This window comes from Fistularia commersonii, chromosome 14 (genome assembly GCF_037954325.1).
Source record: "Fistularia commersonii isolate RoL2024-O1a breed Wild chromosome 14, RoL_Fcom_v1.0, whole genome shotgun sequence".
NCBI lineage: Eukaryota > Metazoa > Chordata > Actinopteri > Syngnathiformes > Fistulariidae > Fistularia > Fistularia commersonii.
This window is the reverse complement of record NC_141297.1, coordinates 14829834-14849668: the sequence shown is the minus strand read 5'-3', so window position 1 is coordinate 14849668 and position 19835 is coordinate 14829834. Positions and strand designations below refer to the sequence as shown.

Genomic DNA, 19835 nt, shown 5'->3' with positions numbered 1-19835 from the left:
GTTCTTTTATTCTTACATGTAAAAAGGCAGCTGGACTTTAATTGTAAGACTGGCACTGGCTGTCTTTCAGCATGCATTACTGCACGGGAGTGGGCAGGTGGCAAGAAAGTGGCCATAACGTGCGCTCATCTCTGCCCAACATGACTTTGAATTTAAAGCAGAGTGCCGCGTGAGCTGAGTCAGTCTCAATAACACCAGTGCTGGTCCCTGGGACACCATGACCGACTGCTGGCATTATTCTGACTGCCACAACAACAGGTGATGTCATCTACCAACGGAGGGTGCCTTGGCCCTATTGGCTAATGGCAGTTCCCCAATATTGTTGCGAAAACAAGCAGGCGTGTGATCTTAAACTCTAATACCAGATGGCCCATTCATTTATATTGTTTTTAACTATGCAGTTTCATCCATATGTTTTAGTCAGTAATGATATGCATATCAAACCACTGAAGATACGATGGCATCGCTTTCTGACCTGTCGTAGTCGCCGTTGCAGAGAGCTCTGACAGGAATTGTGAAGGGCTGCCACACCGGATTCAGCGTGTTCTTGATCACCTCTGTTTTATGGCAGATGGTGAATCTGCAAGCAAAATAACAGACATCAGGTCACTCAAGGGAGCGCATGTTCAAATCGCTCGCTACCATACCCATACCTGCGAGGATAATCTAAAACTTTGCTGTTTTTGGCTTATTCAGCTATATTACAAAATGCTTTGGAGATCATTGTTCATTTATGTCTGCATAAGTATATCTAGGGGACATGGGAGAGAGGCAGATGGATTTTAATGTGACAAACTTCTCTCGGAGGCAGAGCACCTGCAAGAAGCCAAGTTTTGAGATAAGTCTCAGTGGGTGCTCTGATGTGCGCTGGAAAAATAAACCAGATGGAAGATAGATGGAAAAACGATTTCACTTTAATACCAATATGTAGAATCTAGCCCCGTATTAGTAATTTTCCACTGCTTTCTAAATTCAACCAAATCTTTTCATACCTCTGATGTACCATTGCATACATGAGGCTTGAAGCCATTCGGTATGATTTCATGATTTCCATCTGTTTCCATCTTAATGTTGCTCTATTTAATGATAAATCATTCTTTAGTTTTTAAACATATGGTTTTAACTTATAACTTATGCTTGTTGGGCATAACCCCTAATCCTAATATTGCAAAGAACTTTGAATAAGAAAATAGATATTTAAAGTTTTATTTGGTACCTTGAGATAAAAGACAAAAGAAACAGGAAGTGCATATGTATTGTTTCCATTGAGATGCAAATGCAACCTGCTGAAAATCACATCTGTTCATATCCATTTAGAGCATATTACCTGAATACAGGTCCATCCCTGAATAATGTATACAGATTCATTAACATTGCCTAAAGCCGTCCATTATGCTGTTGTCTCCTGTTGCAATGAAGAAGGGTTAAGATGAACAGAGTTGAATCTTTGAGTCTTCAGACTTACGTTCCATCTTCATTACTCCGGTAGAAAACCAAGAAGGGGTCTGACTTGCCAAAAAAGTCTTTTTTGTCCAGCTTGTTGGCACATAACTGCATGGTGGCAATATCCTGAGAGAAAATAAAATATTTTAGGTAATATGATTTATTCCAAAGTCACAGCATTCTTTTCTGCAGGAACTTAAATCTTGAAAGCAGGTGTTTGTGCGACTAAGACACAACAATGCTCAGACTCCCACTGAATGCAAAGTTATTGGCCCCCGGCCATTAACCATGGGTTTTAAACCTCATATAATTGTGATGCAAATTAACTAAAATTGCTATATAACCAATGTGTAGATTCAAGTCATTACAGTCCTGCATTAATTTAAAATTACACCTTTATTCGTATGCGAAAGAGATGGTTCTATGAGTAATCTGTAATACACTCAGGATGGGGATGGTTTCATACATATGTATGGACGGTTATAGCGGTTAATGAGGGTCTTTGTACATCCTCCTTCAGTTTTAAGATGCATGTGATAAGCAAGGGGTGGACAGTAGGTTGGATGGATGATTTGTCCATAATGGGACCTTTATGCTTCTAGTGGCCCAACTTTTGTCTATTCATTTTCCACATTCATCATTTCTTCAAGTACTCTTTCCATCTTCCCATCACTCTTCTTGCATCTGTCAATACATTTCCTTCTCTATCCTTAATCCCCCTGACCTTTCCATCATTATCTCTCTGTTTTGCCAACCTATGTAGATCATGAGCTCCCTCCTTACTGTCCAACCAAGCATACAAGTCATCGTACGCCCTTTGTTTTGCCTTTGCTACCTCTATCACTTTGACCTCTGCTCTGCCTTTGTCCTCTTGATCTTCCTTGTCACCAGAGTCATCCTATAAACCACCATCCTATGCTGTCTGGCTTCACTCTCATCTACAACTACTTTTTAGTCACTGATCTCTCTCAAGTTGCCTCGTTGTCTATACAAGATGTAGTCTACCTGCATGCTCCTACCTCCACTCTTATAAGTTACCCAATGTTCCTGTCTTTTCTGTGTTCACTACAGCCATTTCCTTTCTTTTTGAAAAGTCTGCCACCATCTGCCCCTCTGCATTCCTATCCTGTATACCAAATCTGCCCATCACTTCTTCATCCCCTCTATTACCTTCCCCAACATGCCCATTAAAGTCTGCACCAATTACCACTCTCTCATCTCTGGGGATATTCTGCATCACTTCATCTACCTCATTCCAGAACTACTTCTTCTCCTCAAACTCACATCCCACCTGCGGGGCATAGCCACTAACAACACTGAGCATCACACCTTCAATTTCCAGTTTCAGACTCATAAGTCTATCTGACATTGTTTTCCCCTCCAGAACATTCCTGACAAAGTCTTCCTTCAAGATAAGTCCTACTCCATTTTCTCTTCTTGTCAGTACCACGATAGTGCAACTTAAAGCGTGCTGCCAAGCTTCTAGATGTACTACCTTTCCACCTGGTCTCCTGGACACACACTATATCCACTTTCCTTCTCTGCATCAACTCTCTACGTTTTCCTGACATAGTCCCAATATTCAAAGTCCCTACTTTCAGTCCCAGACTCTTGCCTTTCCTCTTCTCTCTCTGCTTCTGAACACACCTTCCTCCTCTCCGTCTTTGACCCACAGTTGCTCAGTTTCCATTGGTTCCCTGTAGATCATCGGTACCAATGGCGGTCGTTGTTAACATGGGCCTTGACCGATCGGGTATGATCTGGTTATCATAATTGATTTGCATGTATGGTTTTGGCAAAAGTTTCATGATGGATGCCCTTTGGGACGCAACCCTCTGCATTTAACCAGGCTTGGGACGGCTCAGGGAGACACTGACCCGAGCTGCCCTAAGGCTGCATTTTCTAGTAGCACAACCAAACAAAAAAAAACCTTGACACACAATGCAGTTAATATTCTCCTGCCTTGATGGCATTAAAACTCCATAGCAGCGAAAGAACTACAAAATTGGAAAAGAAAATTGACTAAGTTTATCGTTGAAAAACCATCTTGACTTTAAATGCATTCATGAAAGTACAAGAGGCCCAGAAAATTGAAAAAATACATTGAGTGATGTTAATGTTGAAGATCAGCCAATATGTCTCTTTGTGCAAAATATTTTCTTTAATTTTGGGAGTGTGTGCAGTGGTGTGAGGGTTTGCCGTTTTGCATGTAGTGAGAAAAAGGTAGGGAGAAAAAAATACACATATATCAAAACTTAAAGAAATATTTGAGCATGACTTTAGGAGCATGACTACTTGCCCTAAAAACTGGGGATGTTGCCCAAGTCTCCATCACCTCTCTTACATGGAGTGTGCACCTGGTCATTCTGTATATCACTGTTGAATATGATGTTTCATAACACTTCAAAAGTGATACTCATTCTCATAACAGTATTTAAAACTTAACTTATTTTTATATACATATACAAAAGTGTGGTTGTTACAGACCCCGCATTAAACAAGGTCAGAGATGGTCATCAATGATGGATCATAATTCTAATTTATCATGATGTTTTGACTGACTTACCAATATCTGTCATTTATTATCATTTTAATTTCAAAAGAAAAATGTTAATATACCTGTAGATTAATCTTATGTAGCACTTAATATTTGGCAAAAATAATTGTTTTTTAAAATGTATCTGAAATATTTGTTTTTTTAATCAGGTTAGGAAAAAGTCCTCCCTCTTGTTCCTTTAGCCACAGGCTGAACAGGAAAACAGTAAACGAAGGATGCTGCAAGGTGTCACCTGTGAGAAGTCTGACCTTTGACTAGGGCTTCAGGTCATAGTCTGTCTGGCGGCAGTTTGCATGTTATCCAGAACAACTCCAGATCCATTCACCCCAACCTCCTGGAGGTATAGGCTCTTATCCACATAATCTCTTTTTTTATAACAGACTTTTTTCATAACATAAATAATTATCCTCTTTAGATTTTAATTGCTGAGTGGTAATGACACTTATAGACAAACTAAATCTAAATGTCGTTGTATTCTCTTTGAGGCAGCAAAAATATGTATTCCTGGATTGTTTGAGCGCACTGCTGAGAATATATATGGCTTTGTTTGCATTGATTTGTTAGAGTTGTTAGCATTGAATAATAATTCTCAGGGAATTTAGTGCTGGACTGTAGTAAATAATCATAGGAACCAAGATACATTAACAATATCAAGCTGAGAAATTATGTTGCTAGACTGCCTAGCTGGTTCTCTCTTACCTGAAGAACGAGTAATACAAATCTATGTACCGGTATTTTAAATTGCAATTTGATAATAAAATTAGTAATATTGCAATGCTGCAGATATAATTTGACCAAATGAAAATATTATTGCTATGTGGCAAAAGTCCAAGGATGGTTTCTCTCCAAAAAACAAAGAATACATTGAAAAAAATGTTATACATTAAAAATCATATATATACACACCACAAGTTGAGGGCCTCCAGGAAACATCTAGCGTCTACTCGCCAAAGGGCGAAGGGGCTGGATCTTCAATCTGCTTAGTCTGGTGTTTTTTGTATTTTTTTTAAGGGGCCAATATGCTAAGGGGAGTGAATTGACTTTTAGGTTTTGAGTTCAGAATTTGGTTTTGTTCAGAGTTAAGCCTTGGGTTGTGTTGTTTAAGAACATGGGAATGGGAGCTGAGTCTGTGTATGAAATGCAAATCCAAATGGTCTGTTCACAAGGTCGAATGAAAATTTCAGCATCCAATTTTTAAGGGCTAGATGAACACAGACATTGGGAGGAATTATTAATTGTGTTCCAGTCTGCAGAAAACAATATTGTCTTGGTTTAATGAATGTGGAATGATCTACACAAGCAGCTGATCCTGGCATGTGTAGCTGTTAATTTATTCACAGGGGAAGTTTAAAAAAAAAAGAAAGAACATGGAAATGCAACAGTGGAAAAAAAATATTAAACCATCAGGAAATAAATCAGTCTGGGTCATTAGATAAGGAGATAAAAGACGTCCGTAACTCTTCCACAGTCAAAAAAAAAAAAATATTAGTAATAAATCAAACTTGTGAGTCTCTGATAAACAGCCATTGTAGAGGGACTACACGATAGTCAGACTGATCAGTGCGTCACATAATCTGGCAAAAGATTTTGAAAATGATCTGAGGTCATAGTCCAATCCATAACAGAGTCTGGGAAAATTGAGCCTGTACACTTGTTTTCTTAGTTTGTTTTTGTTTTTCTGCACATCGTTATTTGGAGTTTAACTACTGCAAACATTATTTTGCAGGCCTGGGGAAATTTTCATTAGATGTATGGCTTCAGGAGTCATTGCTCACTGGGAGCCTGATGTGATGGTCATCCTTAGTCTGCCTCCCTTCAAATAAATTCCAGCAGTGGAAGGAGATTTTATTTCCCAGACTGATCGCAAGGGGTGTCAGTTTGAGTTCACGAGATCAGTGTACTAATTGTGTGTTTCTCTGTGGGACTCATATTAAGAATATGTAATACTTAATTTGAAGCAATTCACATCTGTGAACAATAAAAGATATTAAGTAACATAATACATAGAATGTAAAGTTATAACCCAGAGTGTTTGTTGTTGGTGTTAACAATAAACATGGCTGAAGGGCATAACTATAAAATGAACTGGAGTCTTTCTTCCAAGCAGAACCTATGGGACCTTGGCTCTTTCATATGAGCTCTGGCGGCTGTTTCAGAGACCAGAATTGGACCCCAAAGACATTTAATCCTTTTTTTTGGAGAATATTTCTCATATTAAACTAAATTATTTGCTATGCATTAAATCTTATGTATTTGCATATAATAGCAAGCAAGTGCCCTTGGCTTGGATGTTGTTTTGCAGTGTCAGAGGCAGAGCTGCACATCCAAGGGACAAGATGAAAAAAAGAAAATTGCGTTTGGGAGGAAAACTGCTTATGATTCAGGAAATACTTCTTTGAATTTGCAATACTCAGGTTAATTGTTTACGTTTTTGGTTCTGACGCTTATAATATTATTACCTTTTTTTGACTGACCACCGTGCAAGCAGAATTCTGACAGTGGAGTCCAATCTGCGGTCTGACATAAATAAGTTAGGTGATTGTAAGGTTTCATTGTGGTATTTCCCGCATGTAATTATTCAATTACAGTGGCACCCTGGCCTAAAAATTTAATTCATTGTTCAACTATGATCATGAACTGAAATGTTCGTGAATAGATTTAATTTTTACCATTGAAATTAATGTAAATCCCATTGATCCTTTCTCCCACTTCAAAAACATACTTTTTGAAAATATTTTTAAGAGTTTATGTGTTCTATTTAAAAAGACAGAAAGGAATTAAGGATAACCTTGATCATAAATATGTTTCTGGTGTTTTTTCTCTTTTTTCAATGTCTGGTTATAGCTGTCTCCCCCTCAAAGATCTCAAAGTCACATTCTTGAGAGTCTCAATGAAGGGCAATTTCATGCAAAGAGCACAAAAAGTCTATCAAGAGGAGAGTGGGACGATGAACGATGTAAACAATGCTGAGTACTATGCATGCTTGTCGATGTGCTACAACGCCACACGGCGGAAAGATGGCAAGTTTGTTTGTTTGTTTATTGTGTGCACCGAGGTCTTGTTCACAGATTGATTCAAAATTTGCATGAACGCTCTTTACATGAGCCAGTTAGTTCATGATTAGGGGTGTTCATGGGTTGAGGTTCCGCTTTATATAATACTGTTTTACCCTATAAACTCATGTCGGTTTTATACCCCAGGGTATAAAAAACCCCAAAGACTCCAGGTTGGTCCTGCTTGAGATTTATGTCTTGAAGACAGACTTGTATCTTCTCAGTTTGAAGAGCAAATTTTTGGGAAATCTTGGGTCAGAGCCTATAATCTAGAGAAGTGCACCTCAAAAGTAGACAAGCTGTTTGACTTCCAGCACTGGAGAATTTAGTCTTTTTCCTCTTAAATAGCATTAGTAATAGATCTGAAATATAAGCTTGGCACACTTGTGTGTGTGTGGGTGTGGGTGTGCGTTTGTGTGTGTGTGTGTGTGTGTGTGTGTGTGTGTGTGTGTGTGTGTGTGTGTGTGTGTGTGTGTGTGTCTGTGTGTGTGTCTGTGTGTGTATACTGACCCTGCAGTTACTGAGTTCTTCAGCAGTAAAGATAATGACTCCACACTTCTTTCCAGGAATCCCACTGAAAAATAATCAAACACAGAAGTATTATTATCAACACAGCTGATGGCCCAATATGGTGTGCCTGTGTGAGTGTCATGTCGGCAAAATGTCCAACATCCGGCTTCAAGAAAACCCAAAACATCCACCCATGCATTATCCTCCACTTCTTTGGGGTCAGGTTGCAGGGGCCCAAACCATATTATCCTTTTTTTATTATTATTTTTTTTAATTAATATATCCACATATACCACATATTTAAGTGCCATGAGGACACACAGTTGCTGCCACTCACACTTTATGAAACAAACTCTAGCACTGATACAACTTATATAAAACAACAAAAAAATGCAGTATCTCCAGTTTTTTTTTTTCTTTTTTCTTTTTGGGGAGTGTTACAGAATTAGTTCAAGGTGAATGTTCTAATATTTTTACATTTATCTATACTGCAGCTCCGGTTACAACTACATTTTACTTAGAACTTGGAAGCACAACCCTGACAATCCAACCCAGACTTATCCACATCACTGAAATAAGATTTATTAATTTATGCAATACTAAAATCCAGTGAGAGCTCGGCATAAGTAGCCACATGAATGCTATTTATGAAGTGATATTGCTCTGAAGTGGTGAATGGATGATGGATATTAGTAGCAATGAGCCAGTTTGAGCTGCCAGTTCTTTCACAGCAACTTCTAAAATTCCTAACTTCATTCAAACAATATGGGTCTGATGAGCTCTTTTTTGCATTAAATCATAACCCCTCATATGTTTTGGTTTGACTTGCTTTTGTATCCTTTTCTTTTAAAAAAATTAAAAAAAACAAACACCAATCTGATTTGAAAACTCACGTTAATATCAGTATTTAAATGGTTGCAGCCCTCCTTTCCAACTCAATTATCCGGTGAATTTTTCATATTAACGGAATTTGACCATTATTTCAATCAGCTAAATAGTCTTTATTAGTGTGGGAATATAAGCAGAAAAAGCAGCAAAAAATTAAATCAAAGGTCCATGACACATATAATCACTGGGACTATATGAAAAAAACAATAATTAAAGGTACTGTTAGAGGGACTGTCTGCTGTCTTTTATTTGAGTTTCATCTGAAATGGTTTGTGTCGAATTATAAGACGAGTGTCCTGAAGACTGTGCTTTTGAATCTGGGGATCTCTGGCATCCGTGGGGCATGGCTGTTTATGAACCTTCAAAAAATACACCAAACAATATGTCCAGGGACGAAAGTAGTTTTAAATTCTTGCTGGTACTATTATCAAAACCTTCATCTTTCTCTCTCCCTTCATCATTTTAAAACAATGTCAAAACCCAAACAAATGAAAACATTTCAATATCTTACTGTTGGCTACCTGTTGGCCTATGGAGTAGAATTAAAACACTTGACAATATGGTAAACTATTTTAAGTATCAGTAGAATTTCATTGGTGTAATTTATTGTCTGTCCTGTTCCAGTGCTAGCAGTGTTTCTTGACGTCTGTAAACCAGCTCTGGAAAACGTCCCAGTGCATTAAATCGTACCAATCCCCATAGCTAACAGCTGTGTTTTGGAAGAACACGCGAATGCACACCCATATTGCTGAGTGAAATCTCCAGTTGCACAAAGTAGTTTTCAAGACTGCATATTGCTAGCAGCTCTATTTTCTTACTCAGAGTGCATTCATGACTGAGGCCTTTATAGCAAGCAGCTCTACTCCCATCTTCCTATTACTGCGTCTTTTAGTGGTATGCAGTACTGGACTGTACCGTTTTACTTTAACCCCTGAGTATGCCAAAGACGAGACCAGAGAGACAATATTATAGTTGAACATGCTCATGGATTTAAGAGCAAACCACCCATACTAATATCTGATCATAATGTTGGGGAAAGAAAGTCATAAGGTCTTGGACAAATGAAAGTAGGAAGCAACTACAAGCCTACTATGACTGGACATATTGAAACCCTCTATGAAGGTTCACTGGATGAAATTGACACATATGCATCTTCTTCTTCTTCTTCTTCTTCTTTCAGCTTTTCCCTTCAGGGGTCGTCACAGTGAATCAACTTTCTCCATCTAAGCCTATTCTCCGTATCCTCCTCTCTCACACCAACTACCTTCATATCCTCTCTCACTACATCCATAAATCTCCTCTTTGGTCTTTCTCGAGACCTCTTGCTTGGCAGCTCCAATTCCAGCATCCGTCTACCAATATATTCTCTATCCCTCCTCTGTACATGACCGAACCATCTCAGTCTGGCTTCTCTGACCTTCTCTCCAAAACATCTAACATGTGCATATGATTATATTAATGAGAATTAATGAGAATCATGATGTATCCAAATGACAAATCACATCGGACTAAAGATGTATAAAAAAGGTTAGCAGGGCAAGGAAAATAAAGTTTTTGAGTTTGGTTACAAGAGTTAGATAAAGGGTAGTTAAACTGATAAACAGGCAGATTCTAGAAGAAGGATTTAAGGTCACTGGCCAAAAAAGGGTGTAGAAAACAAAGAAAACTACAACTGGAATTCTATCTCCAACTAAACTCACAGCAACTGATAATGGATTTCGCTTTACTAATGACCTTGTTCACTAAATTCAAATCAGTAGACAGCTCCAGAAAGTGTAATATAATACTTGACAACAACTAAGCCCCGAGCCAAAGACACCATATTGTTATCACGTTCGGAAAACCTCTCAGCAGACAAACGCAAAGAAAAGGGAATGAATGAAGTACCTTTTTTGAAGAATTGAATGCAATATAAGCAAACATTTTTGTGCCAAAATGATCCAATGGGAGCTGAATCTTTATTTGATTCCCTCGTATGTTTCTTTTCTTACTGATAGAACTAAGATTGTCAAGGTCAACAGAAGACTTTCATCTGCTATTAAAACCAATGTTGGGCCCACCAAAGGCTGTGTCATCAGCCATTCTTTTCCAAATTTTATACTCTGGAGTGGCAGGGAAGTATGTTAGAGGGGTGCAGGACATGTATGCTAGCTGTGAGACAGTGGTGCGGTGTGCTGTAGGAGTAACAGAGAAGTTCAAGGTGGAGGTGAGACTCCATCAGGGATCTGCTCTGAGCCCCATCTTGTTTGCAATGTTGATGGACAGACTGACAAATGAGGTTAGACAGGAATCTCTGTGGACCATTATGTTTTCAGATGACATTGCAATCTGTAGCGATAGCAGAGAACTGGTTGGAGGATTTCAGGTACTTGGGGTCAACAGTCCCGAGCAAAAGAGAGTGTGGAAAAGACGTGAAGAGACGGGTTCAAGCAGGTTGGAGTGGAGAAGAGTGAGAAGTACTATGCGATAGAAGACTATCAACCGTTTTCTGAATAGGGAATCCGAACTGTTATCATCAAATCGAAGACTTGGAATCTGATAAGTGAACAAGGTTAGATTTAAGCAGTTTTTTGTATGTCAATTAATCTTGAAATTAAATATGAACCTTAATCCTGGATCGAATTCACGCTAAATGTGCTTGGTCTTTGTTCTACAATTAGCACGATACTTAGGTATTATCTCCTCCCATCTTACATTATATTTCACTATGTTACGGTATGCATAATTTTGAAGAGAGATATCGATACATTTATCTCCATCTACTTTTGTTTCTCATCCATCAAAATTCACACTACATTTGTATTTGTAAGACCAAACTGTCAGAGGTGCAAGCACAATTTACTGAGCTGTCAAAAGAAGTTAAAAAAGAAACATACTAGATGTCCTAGACTATGGGAAAGGGAACAGAGATATGGATTAGGAAAGAGTGAAAAATGAACGGTGACTCCTCAACAGTCAGGCTACAGACGGATGAAGCCAGACTACTGTTTCATTATATTTTCTTGAATCAGAAGATGCGGTTAAAAGAGACGGTGGACAAGATGAGGAAATGACATGTAACTGGAACAGTAGGGCTAAAGAAAGATGAGGAAGATGAGTAAAGAAAGGAAAGTAAAGGTAAGACCCAAACACAATTAAGGACTGGTCATAATACATGAGTTATCACCGGTTTTAGGAGCGGAGTTCATTATTTGATGACAAATTTCACTCATACACATGTTATGGTTATCTAAGAGGCTGAGGTATTGAATTGACATTTAAGTTATTTTATTACAAATTACATCGTCATCTTCAAAGCTGTCACATCTGTGCAAAATCCTGCCGAGTTCTGACAATGCTTGCTGACAGCCGGCAAGATTATTACTTCATGTGCAAGTTATTAATATGAGAAGCAAAATCATGTCGCATCTCAGCCACGATAAGCTTGGGCCATAAGTATGTGTCAAAATGTTAAAGGTAGTATATTAAAATAAAGACCTATTGAGATGTATGTGATTTTGTGTGCATTTTTAATCCCTCACTCACGATTATTGCTTGTTTCAATAATTGATCAGTGGTTACCAACTAGCTTGCTTGGTTATATTATGTTTGAGGTCACTGTTAGAGATGTTAATCTTAATAACTTGAGTTTTCCCTTTTGCTTTTTAGTCGAATACTGAAAAGAGGCTGGGAAACAAGTCTGACAAGGAACATTTTATCTTGACTGCAGGAGCACAGTTTGCAATTTTCTTGGCTGAGTCACATTCCTGACCTGTACAATCAAAGGATTCAAGGAAATAAAAAGAAAAACAAAACTTAGTGCAAAAGCAGCTGAATGAACAAACATCAACTTTCCTTTGATAGAAAACAGAAAAAAGAAAGATTATTTAGCATGCAGTCTTTGACTCACTGGATGACAGTGAGCTTTCTTTCTATCTCAAGCATTTTGGGGAACTGTCTTTAATGTTTTATTTATGTATTTATTTATTCATGAATCATCGCATTGAATAGATATTAAGTCCAGCAACCTGGCGAAGAAATGATTTAGTGAACAGAAGTGATCATGAGCAGAAGTATGTTTTTCAGACAGAACTCGTTCCCATGTCAGGTTGTATTTCTGAGACACTTTTTGTTTCCCCAGTTGAAAGCTCCAGTGATAGCTAAGGCAAACTGAGCGTAGCGAGCCCAGGGTCTGCGGGTCGGGATATCTTTCCCTTTTCAATTTTTTTTGTCAAACACACACGAATGCACACACAAACATGCACGAACGCACGCATGCACGCAAACATTTGGCAAGGCTTGCACAGCAATCTCTTCAAATGGACTATCAAAGAAGGAATAACTAAATGTTACACTTTTTTAAACTTCCCTCAGCAGTTCTGCATGACTTTTCTTCTGTCATCCTTTAATGTTTTTTTTTTTTTTAATGTTTTATCTAAGCCACTGTTCGTAAATATTTCATGTGTGTCACATGTCAAAATTTAGTTGATGGGAAAAAGAAAAGTTTAGGACAAGAAGAAACAATGCCAAGCATGAAAATCAGAATGTTGAAAAAGTATGGATTAAAGGGTAATTTTTTTTCCTCAACAAAAAAAAGACTCCTTGACAAATGTGTTAAAGTGGAAAATTGAGTCTTCCACTAAAAATAACTACAACTAGACTTCATGGGAATAGTATGTTTAGCACTGGGACAATGTGATGTGGACAAAAATGATATAAATACAATCTTGAACTCTTAAAAGAGAGAGGATAGAAATAGAAAAAAAAAATCCCATTGTTTCCAAAAAGCTATGTTAAACATGCATTCTAATTTCAATTCTTTGGTACAGGGGACTGATGTTAAGGAGATTTCTGTTCAGGCAGATTTTCTCCAAGCCAACACTTAGTGTGGGCAGAACCTGATCTACTTTTAAAGTATGACATACTCTCCATAAAGGTTTTAACTCTATCTACATCCTGGCGGAAGTGTACCTGCAGTAAACCCACTGGCTTCACTCTACAAGTTTAGAAGAACTGTAGTAGCCACTTTTCATCCTTCCTTGACATTGGGTTAAAGCCAATGATTTATGTCACTCACGAGTGAATGAGTGAGTGAGTGAATAGTTGTAAGTCTGTATTTGTGGCCCTGCTATTGACAGGCAACCAGTCCAGGGTGTACCCTGCCTCTCGCCCTATGACAGCTGGAAGGACCCGCGACCCTGAGTGCAGGATAAGCGGCAGATGATGGATGGCGGGATGGATGTGTCTGATTGCACACCTGCGGGCCAGTACCCCAAATTCACTCGCTGCATGGAGTCTGGTCGAGGTTCGACCGGTCTCTGACGAAAGACCAATAATAACAGGCTCTCATTCTCATCAAGTCATTGTCAAACTGATAATCATTCCATGATATTATGGTATTTATTTTTCCCTGAGCCTGAATACCCCACTTTAACCCTATATCATTATGTGATGATTAGTGATTTCACTAAATTTTTCCTGCTAGCGGCACAAATTGAGACATCTGCATACTATTTCATAGGTGGTTAGCAGCTTTTTCGCCAAATCGCAGCTGCTGTTTGATACTGATGAGACATGCAAAATCATTTTTTGACAGAAAAGCTGGCATAGCAGGGGCAACAGTAGAAATGTAGCACCAACCACGGCTATATTGCTCTATCGGAGAACTTCTCAGGACTGTGGCTGAGACCACGAAGGAGTCCGGGCCTCAATGCTAACGCTTGATAATTAATGAATGTATGAGACTCTTTCACTTTGGTATTTTATCTTATTTTAATTTTTTCCCATTATGGACCGTAAAATCAATTTTGTAGAGGTCATTGCAAATTGTTTATGTGTTCGACTCTTTACTGATTAGTACTGATCAGTACTGTATCACATGTATAGGAACAAATATTGTTATTGACCTTGAGTGCAATGACAGTTTGGTGAGTATGAATAAATGATAATGAATGGTAATTATGAATACAACAAAGTGAATACACGTGAATACAACAAAGATTCTTATCTTGGTGTTGACTTGTTTCGAAAATGTTCGCCGTCTGTATGCACCCACAATATCAACTTTTCATTCTTAAATAACAGCAAGGATCACACCCTTCTTCACACTAGTCACATGACACAAGTGACCTTGCTGTTATACATTGTAGGTAGCAACATCACTGATAATGAATAACTTACTAAGTAATAAATATTTACAAGTAAACAATCAGGTGACTGACAAACTGTCACTAACTAATTGCTATGTCAACATGGACAGAAGCGAACAGCCCTGTTCATACAAGTAGTGCATTGTGAATAACTTACAAAGCAGAAAAAAAATCATTATATATGCATATATATGCCTATATGCATAAGAAGAAACGTGTCCAGGAGCATCCATTCAATCCCGAATCCAAACTGAGTCTCAGCTTATCACAGAAGACACCTTACATGCAGCTCAGCTGAAACAGCAGTGTGTCACATGACCAGGCAGGACCAAACATATGAGCTGTGACAGAGGAGACACAATGAGAACATAACCTCAACCTGAATCTGACATCTGAGGCACGGGGCTAGCTTTGATATGTCACGCTAAATTTCCACAAATGTCATCACTTTTCACAAAAGACATGTCTAGTAACCTGACTTTTAATGCAGTAAGATTTAGGTTCCTGTTCGTTGATGATAAAGCCAAACCCTTGCCTGTGTTTGATTAGTTAGTGCATCATTGCTGAAGTTGCAGAGGCGTTGAACAATAAACCGAGGGTTCAGTTTCTGACTTACTGTACAGATATTTGTGATGGATAGATGTGAAAAGATTAAACAAAGCACTACACAGTTGTATCTTGTAACCAGCTCGATGAACTATAAAATGAAAATATACATGAAAAAATGAAAAAAAGAGAAAGAAAAATAAAATAGAAAAGTAGCCACTGTTCGGACATGCAACATTCTCATATAACCACCCCGTGCATTTTTCATCCAGATTATCTCCATGACTCAATCTTTTTCTAAATGTTCGCTGCCTTTGTCAGAGACCTTCAGGTTTGACTTGCACAATTAATAAAGAATGTGTGCGTAGCATTTAGAAGAAGTTCACTTATATGAAAGTTTGATGTTTGCCTGCAGCACTTTGACATTTTTAGTCTCAAGTGATTAGTTAAATGTCTTTGATGACAAATACATTCAATGCTCCATACGGTTGCTATTGCTATTCAGAAGCTAATGAGTGTATTGGATTTTCCATTTTGTTATTGATTTGGAAAAATGCAAAAGCAAGGTGGTGTATGTAAAGGTCAAATTGTAATCATCTGGAATGACACCCTACGCTTAGCAGATGGAAAGAACTATAACCACAAAAACTAGTGAAGTAGGATCCTCATAAGCAGCCAAAATCTTCTGATTACAGATTTTGTTGCTCCCTTTACGTAAATCTGTCACTTCCCCTCCAAAGCCATTGTTGTCTCAACAAATGTAGTTGCTAAGAAATTAAACTCGTAGTCTGAATCAGTTTTACACAATACTGTCACGTTGTTTGCCAAGACGCTCAGAGCTGGCATTTGCAGATCTAACTCATCACTCATTTCCAGGAACAGCAGCTATATTTGGCATACAAATGAAATAATTATTGTCAGTTGAAAAGAAAAGCAAAATAAAACAAAACAATCACTGTATTAATGTCTTTTTCTCCAATAAAGGCTGTTGTTTTCTTCAATATGAATTTGGGCCCGATAGTCCTTAGCTCTCTTATTTATTTTTTCCTTAAATCATTTTTTGTGTGTAAATATTTGAAACCCATGTGAGTGAGAGGCTTGAGGTTTTTATTTGAAAAGATTACTTTAACAAAGAATACACACAATAAACTTGAAAGGTACTTATTTTATTATCAATCATGAAGGAAACACAGATTGTTATGTTGATATCTGATGGCTTTATATTAGCACTGTGTGTCTTTTTTCCCGATGTTTCATCAACTCATCCGTCCATTTTCTGCTACTTATCCTGCACTCAGGGTCGCGGGGTATCCTGGATTCTATGCTAGCCGTCATCGGGTAAGAGGCAGGGTACATCCTGGACTGGTCGCCAGTCAATCGCAAGGCCACATACAAAGACAGGCAACATTCAGTCACTCACTCATTCATGGCAATTTTCCCAATATTTTCCCAATCAACCCACTGCATGTTTTAGGAACGTGGGATGTAACCCAGAGCAAACCCACGCATGCAAACTCCACACTGAAAGAACAAGAGTCCTTCATGCTGATAGGCCAAAGCGTTACAGTACCGCCCCCAATGTTTCAATTCTTATTAATTTTCTAAGCATTTTTGGATTCATGGATAATTTAATGCAGACTGTGTCCATTTTAAAGCAGCGCCTACTATCATTATTTGTTCATTAATCAATATTGCCAGGCAATGTTGCCATTATATACTTATAACATTTTGCTCAACTCAATTGATGGAATTAATGTATTTTGAAAATATATAAATGTGAAATAAAATATTGGGAAAAAAGTGAGTGAGTGAGTGAGTGAATGGTTGTGAATGGTTAGCCCCCGAAAAGAAAAAAAAACAAAACAAAACGATGAAATGAATGTATGTATGTATATTTATGGTTCTGTGATGGCTGTTTGGTTGAGTGGTCACTTCTGACGTCCGACTACCAGTATCGGATCTTTGGTGACTGAATTGCACTTTTTGCAAGTCGCTTTGGATAAAAGCGTCTGCCAAATGACTGTAATATAATGTAATGTAATGGTTGTCTGCCTATACAAGTGGCCTGTGATTGACTGGCGACCAGTCCAGGGTGTACACTGTCTCTCTCCTGATGACAGCTGGGATGGGCTCCAGCATCCCTCACGACCCTGAGTGCATGATAAGATAGATGGATAAATGTGAAAAAAAATAAAAAAATAAAAGATACACTCTACACTTCATTCAAGTGTATTTATGATGTGATATTATTAAGAAAAATACATAAAACAGGGGAAAAAACACGATGGGCCAACTTTATGTCACGAATCTGACAACTTGTCTTGACTGTTCTTGAAAATCCTTTCAAACAGGAATTGTGTTGTTGTCAATTGAACTCACTGGTGTGTTAAACACTGACACATGATGTGTTATTAGCACAAAGTGTCTGCCGATAATCCCACAGGCCACTGGTTCAAGAAACCATGTCAACAGTTTTTTATGCTGTCAGATAAATAGTTTAGATAAATAGTGATTCAAAAACCAACTGTCATTATCAATATCAATATTGTTATCATTGTCATAATTGATACAGATGAAACAGATGAATGTCTCTTCAGAAGAAGAAAAGCAGTGGCAGCTGACGTGTGGTGTGTTCTTGGCTGTCATAGTAGAGCAGACCAGACCAGACCTGAACCAGCATACCAGATGGCAGGTGACGGTTCAGTAGGACAAAGACCACAGGGGACAGACAGTGATTGCTGCTTTAGTGTGTGTGTGCGTTTGTGTGCGTGTGTGTGTGTGTGAGAGAGAGAGAGACAGAGAGAGTGAGAAAATGGACAGATGAGACAGCACGAGGTCTATTATTCATGGAGATATTGAAGTACCGTAAGGTCAGAAACATCACCGATAAATAAGATCTTGCTGCGTGGATGTTTTCATGAGGCCTCTAGGAAACCAACATGTATATCAACAGAATGAAACCTGCAATAAATGTTGGCATCCTTGACCTTTATTACATTAGTAGTTCTGCTCAACCGCAGCAGCAAGAAAACACAAATGTTTAACCCTGATATGCCCACACCCCTACAATTTTATGTAACTGTCCACTTTTAATAATAATAAATAATAATAATACATACGATTTGTATAGCGCTTTTCACGGTACACAAAGACGCTTCTTTTAACTGTCCAGCTTATACTGGGAGGCAGGTGGAGAAAGCACTAACTCCTCACTAACTTTTCCATGTAGTTTCAACATTTTTTATACCTGATGAGGTTGCAGCGGAAAAAAAAAACGAAATAAAAAAAAATAACAAGGGTTGCGGAGGGGTTCGATTCCTATCCAAGCGGGTGAGAAGCAGCATCACACAGATACAAATAAAGCAAACAACCATTCACCCTCTCATTTAATTTAGCACCCCAAAGAAACCGACTGCATATTTTGGGAATGTGGGAGGGAATCGGAGAACCCGCAAGTTAACCAGGTGCAAGGGACACTTCTGGTCCACCATTCAGCAGCTCAGGAGGGGGAAGCAGTATACAGTAGGAATGGTGCGCTGTTGACCTCGACTTGAGACGTTGCAGATCAGTTGAGGTTATACTTCCAAGACCTCCTCAGTCCTGATCACACATCTTCCAATGAGTAAGCAGAGTTATGGGAGTTACTGGAGCTCTCGGATCCAGTGTTGTTTCCCCAAGGCAAAGCTCTCAGTTTACAGGTCAATCTACTCTCCTATCCTCACCTAAGGCCATGAGCTGTAGGTAGTGAGCGAAGAGATAGGGTGAGGTGTTCGGCCAATCAGGGAGGGGCTCAGAGTAGAGCCGCTGTTCCTCTGTGTTCAGAGGAATCGGATTATGTGTCTCGGGCATGGGGTTAGGATGCCTCCTGGACGCCTCCCTGGTGAAGCATGTCAAACCAGGAGAATCCCGAGGCGTTCCCAGGACAAGCTGGAGAGACTATGTCTCTAGGCTGGTCTGGGAATGCTTTTGGATCCCCAAGAAGAGCTAGACCAAGTGGCTGCGGAGACGGAACTCTGTAATATATTATAAATGTAAAAATATAAATAAGTCTTAAAAATGCAAATAAAAAGACTAAATATATGATATTATATAATATTACTTATAAAATGATATATTTAGCCCCCTATTTTCCTTCCAAAATTTTAAATAGGTTGATTAGACCCAAAAATTTTCATAGTTCTATCTCTATTTTAGTTGTTCAATAGAAGTTACTCACTCAAGGGAATCTGCAGTGGGTTATTTTAAACCAAGTGTTGATATAAAATTTTAAAAAGATAAATGAAACACTTGGATTCATAAAAAACAAACAAGCCTAAAACAAGCTCACTATAGCCAGCCAAAAATGTAAACGTCACAATGGCTTTTGCTTAATTCCTAATCCATCGTGACATACCTTACTTCTGGGAAATGCAACTTCTCTGGGGGGAATTTTAGATCACAGTTAAAACCTTTTTCAACAGAGCAAACCAAGTAAGTCTGTGATACTCTGCTAAGCTGTGTTCTAAGTCATTGTACATTATTTCATGTACTGATATAGAGGTTTCTTCCTCTGACCTTTAATTTTCCAGCCAGTGACCTCTGACAAGATTGGAACACTCCTAAAAAGGAGAGACAGCAGGAGGGAGACAGAATTTCAAGCAGTGCTGAAATTTAATGTTCATTCTTCCAGACCTTCATAGCAACAGTTTTACTTCGTTACTGAACACATCT

At 38.5% G+C, this 19835-nt stretch overlaps 1 protein-coding gene across 1 annotated transcript in view; it reads right to left on the bottom strand.

The window, feature by feature from the left end:
• LOC147227366 (copine-9-like) overlaps positions 1-19835 on the bottom strand; it is an 85540-nt gene that overhangs the window by 21845 nt on the left and 43860 nt on the right. The window contains exons 8-10 of the mRNA XM_086159736.1: positions 7564-7627; positions 1466-1569; positions 476-580 (exon numbers count right to left, since the gene is read on the bottom strand). Coding sequence (XP_086015862.1) covers positions 476-580; positions 1466-1569; positions 7564-7627 — 273 coding nt within the window. The remainder of the gene's footprint in view (positions 1-475; positions 581-1465; positions 1570-7563; positions 7628-19835) is intronic.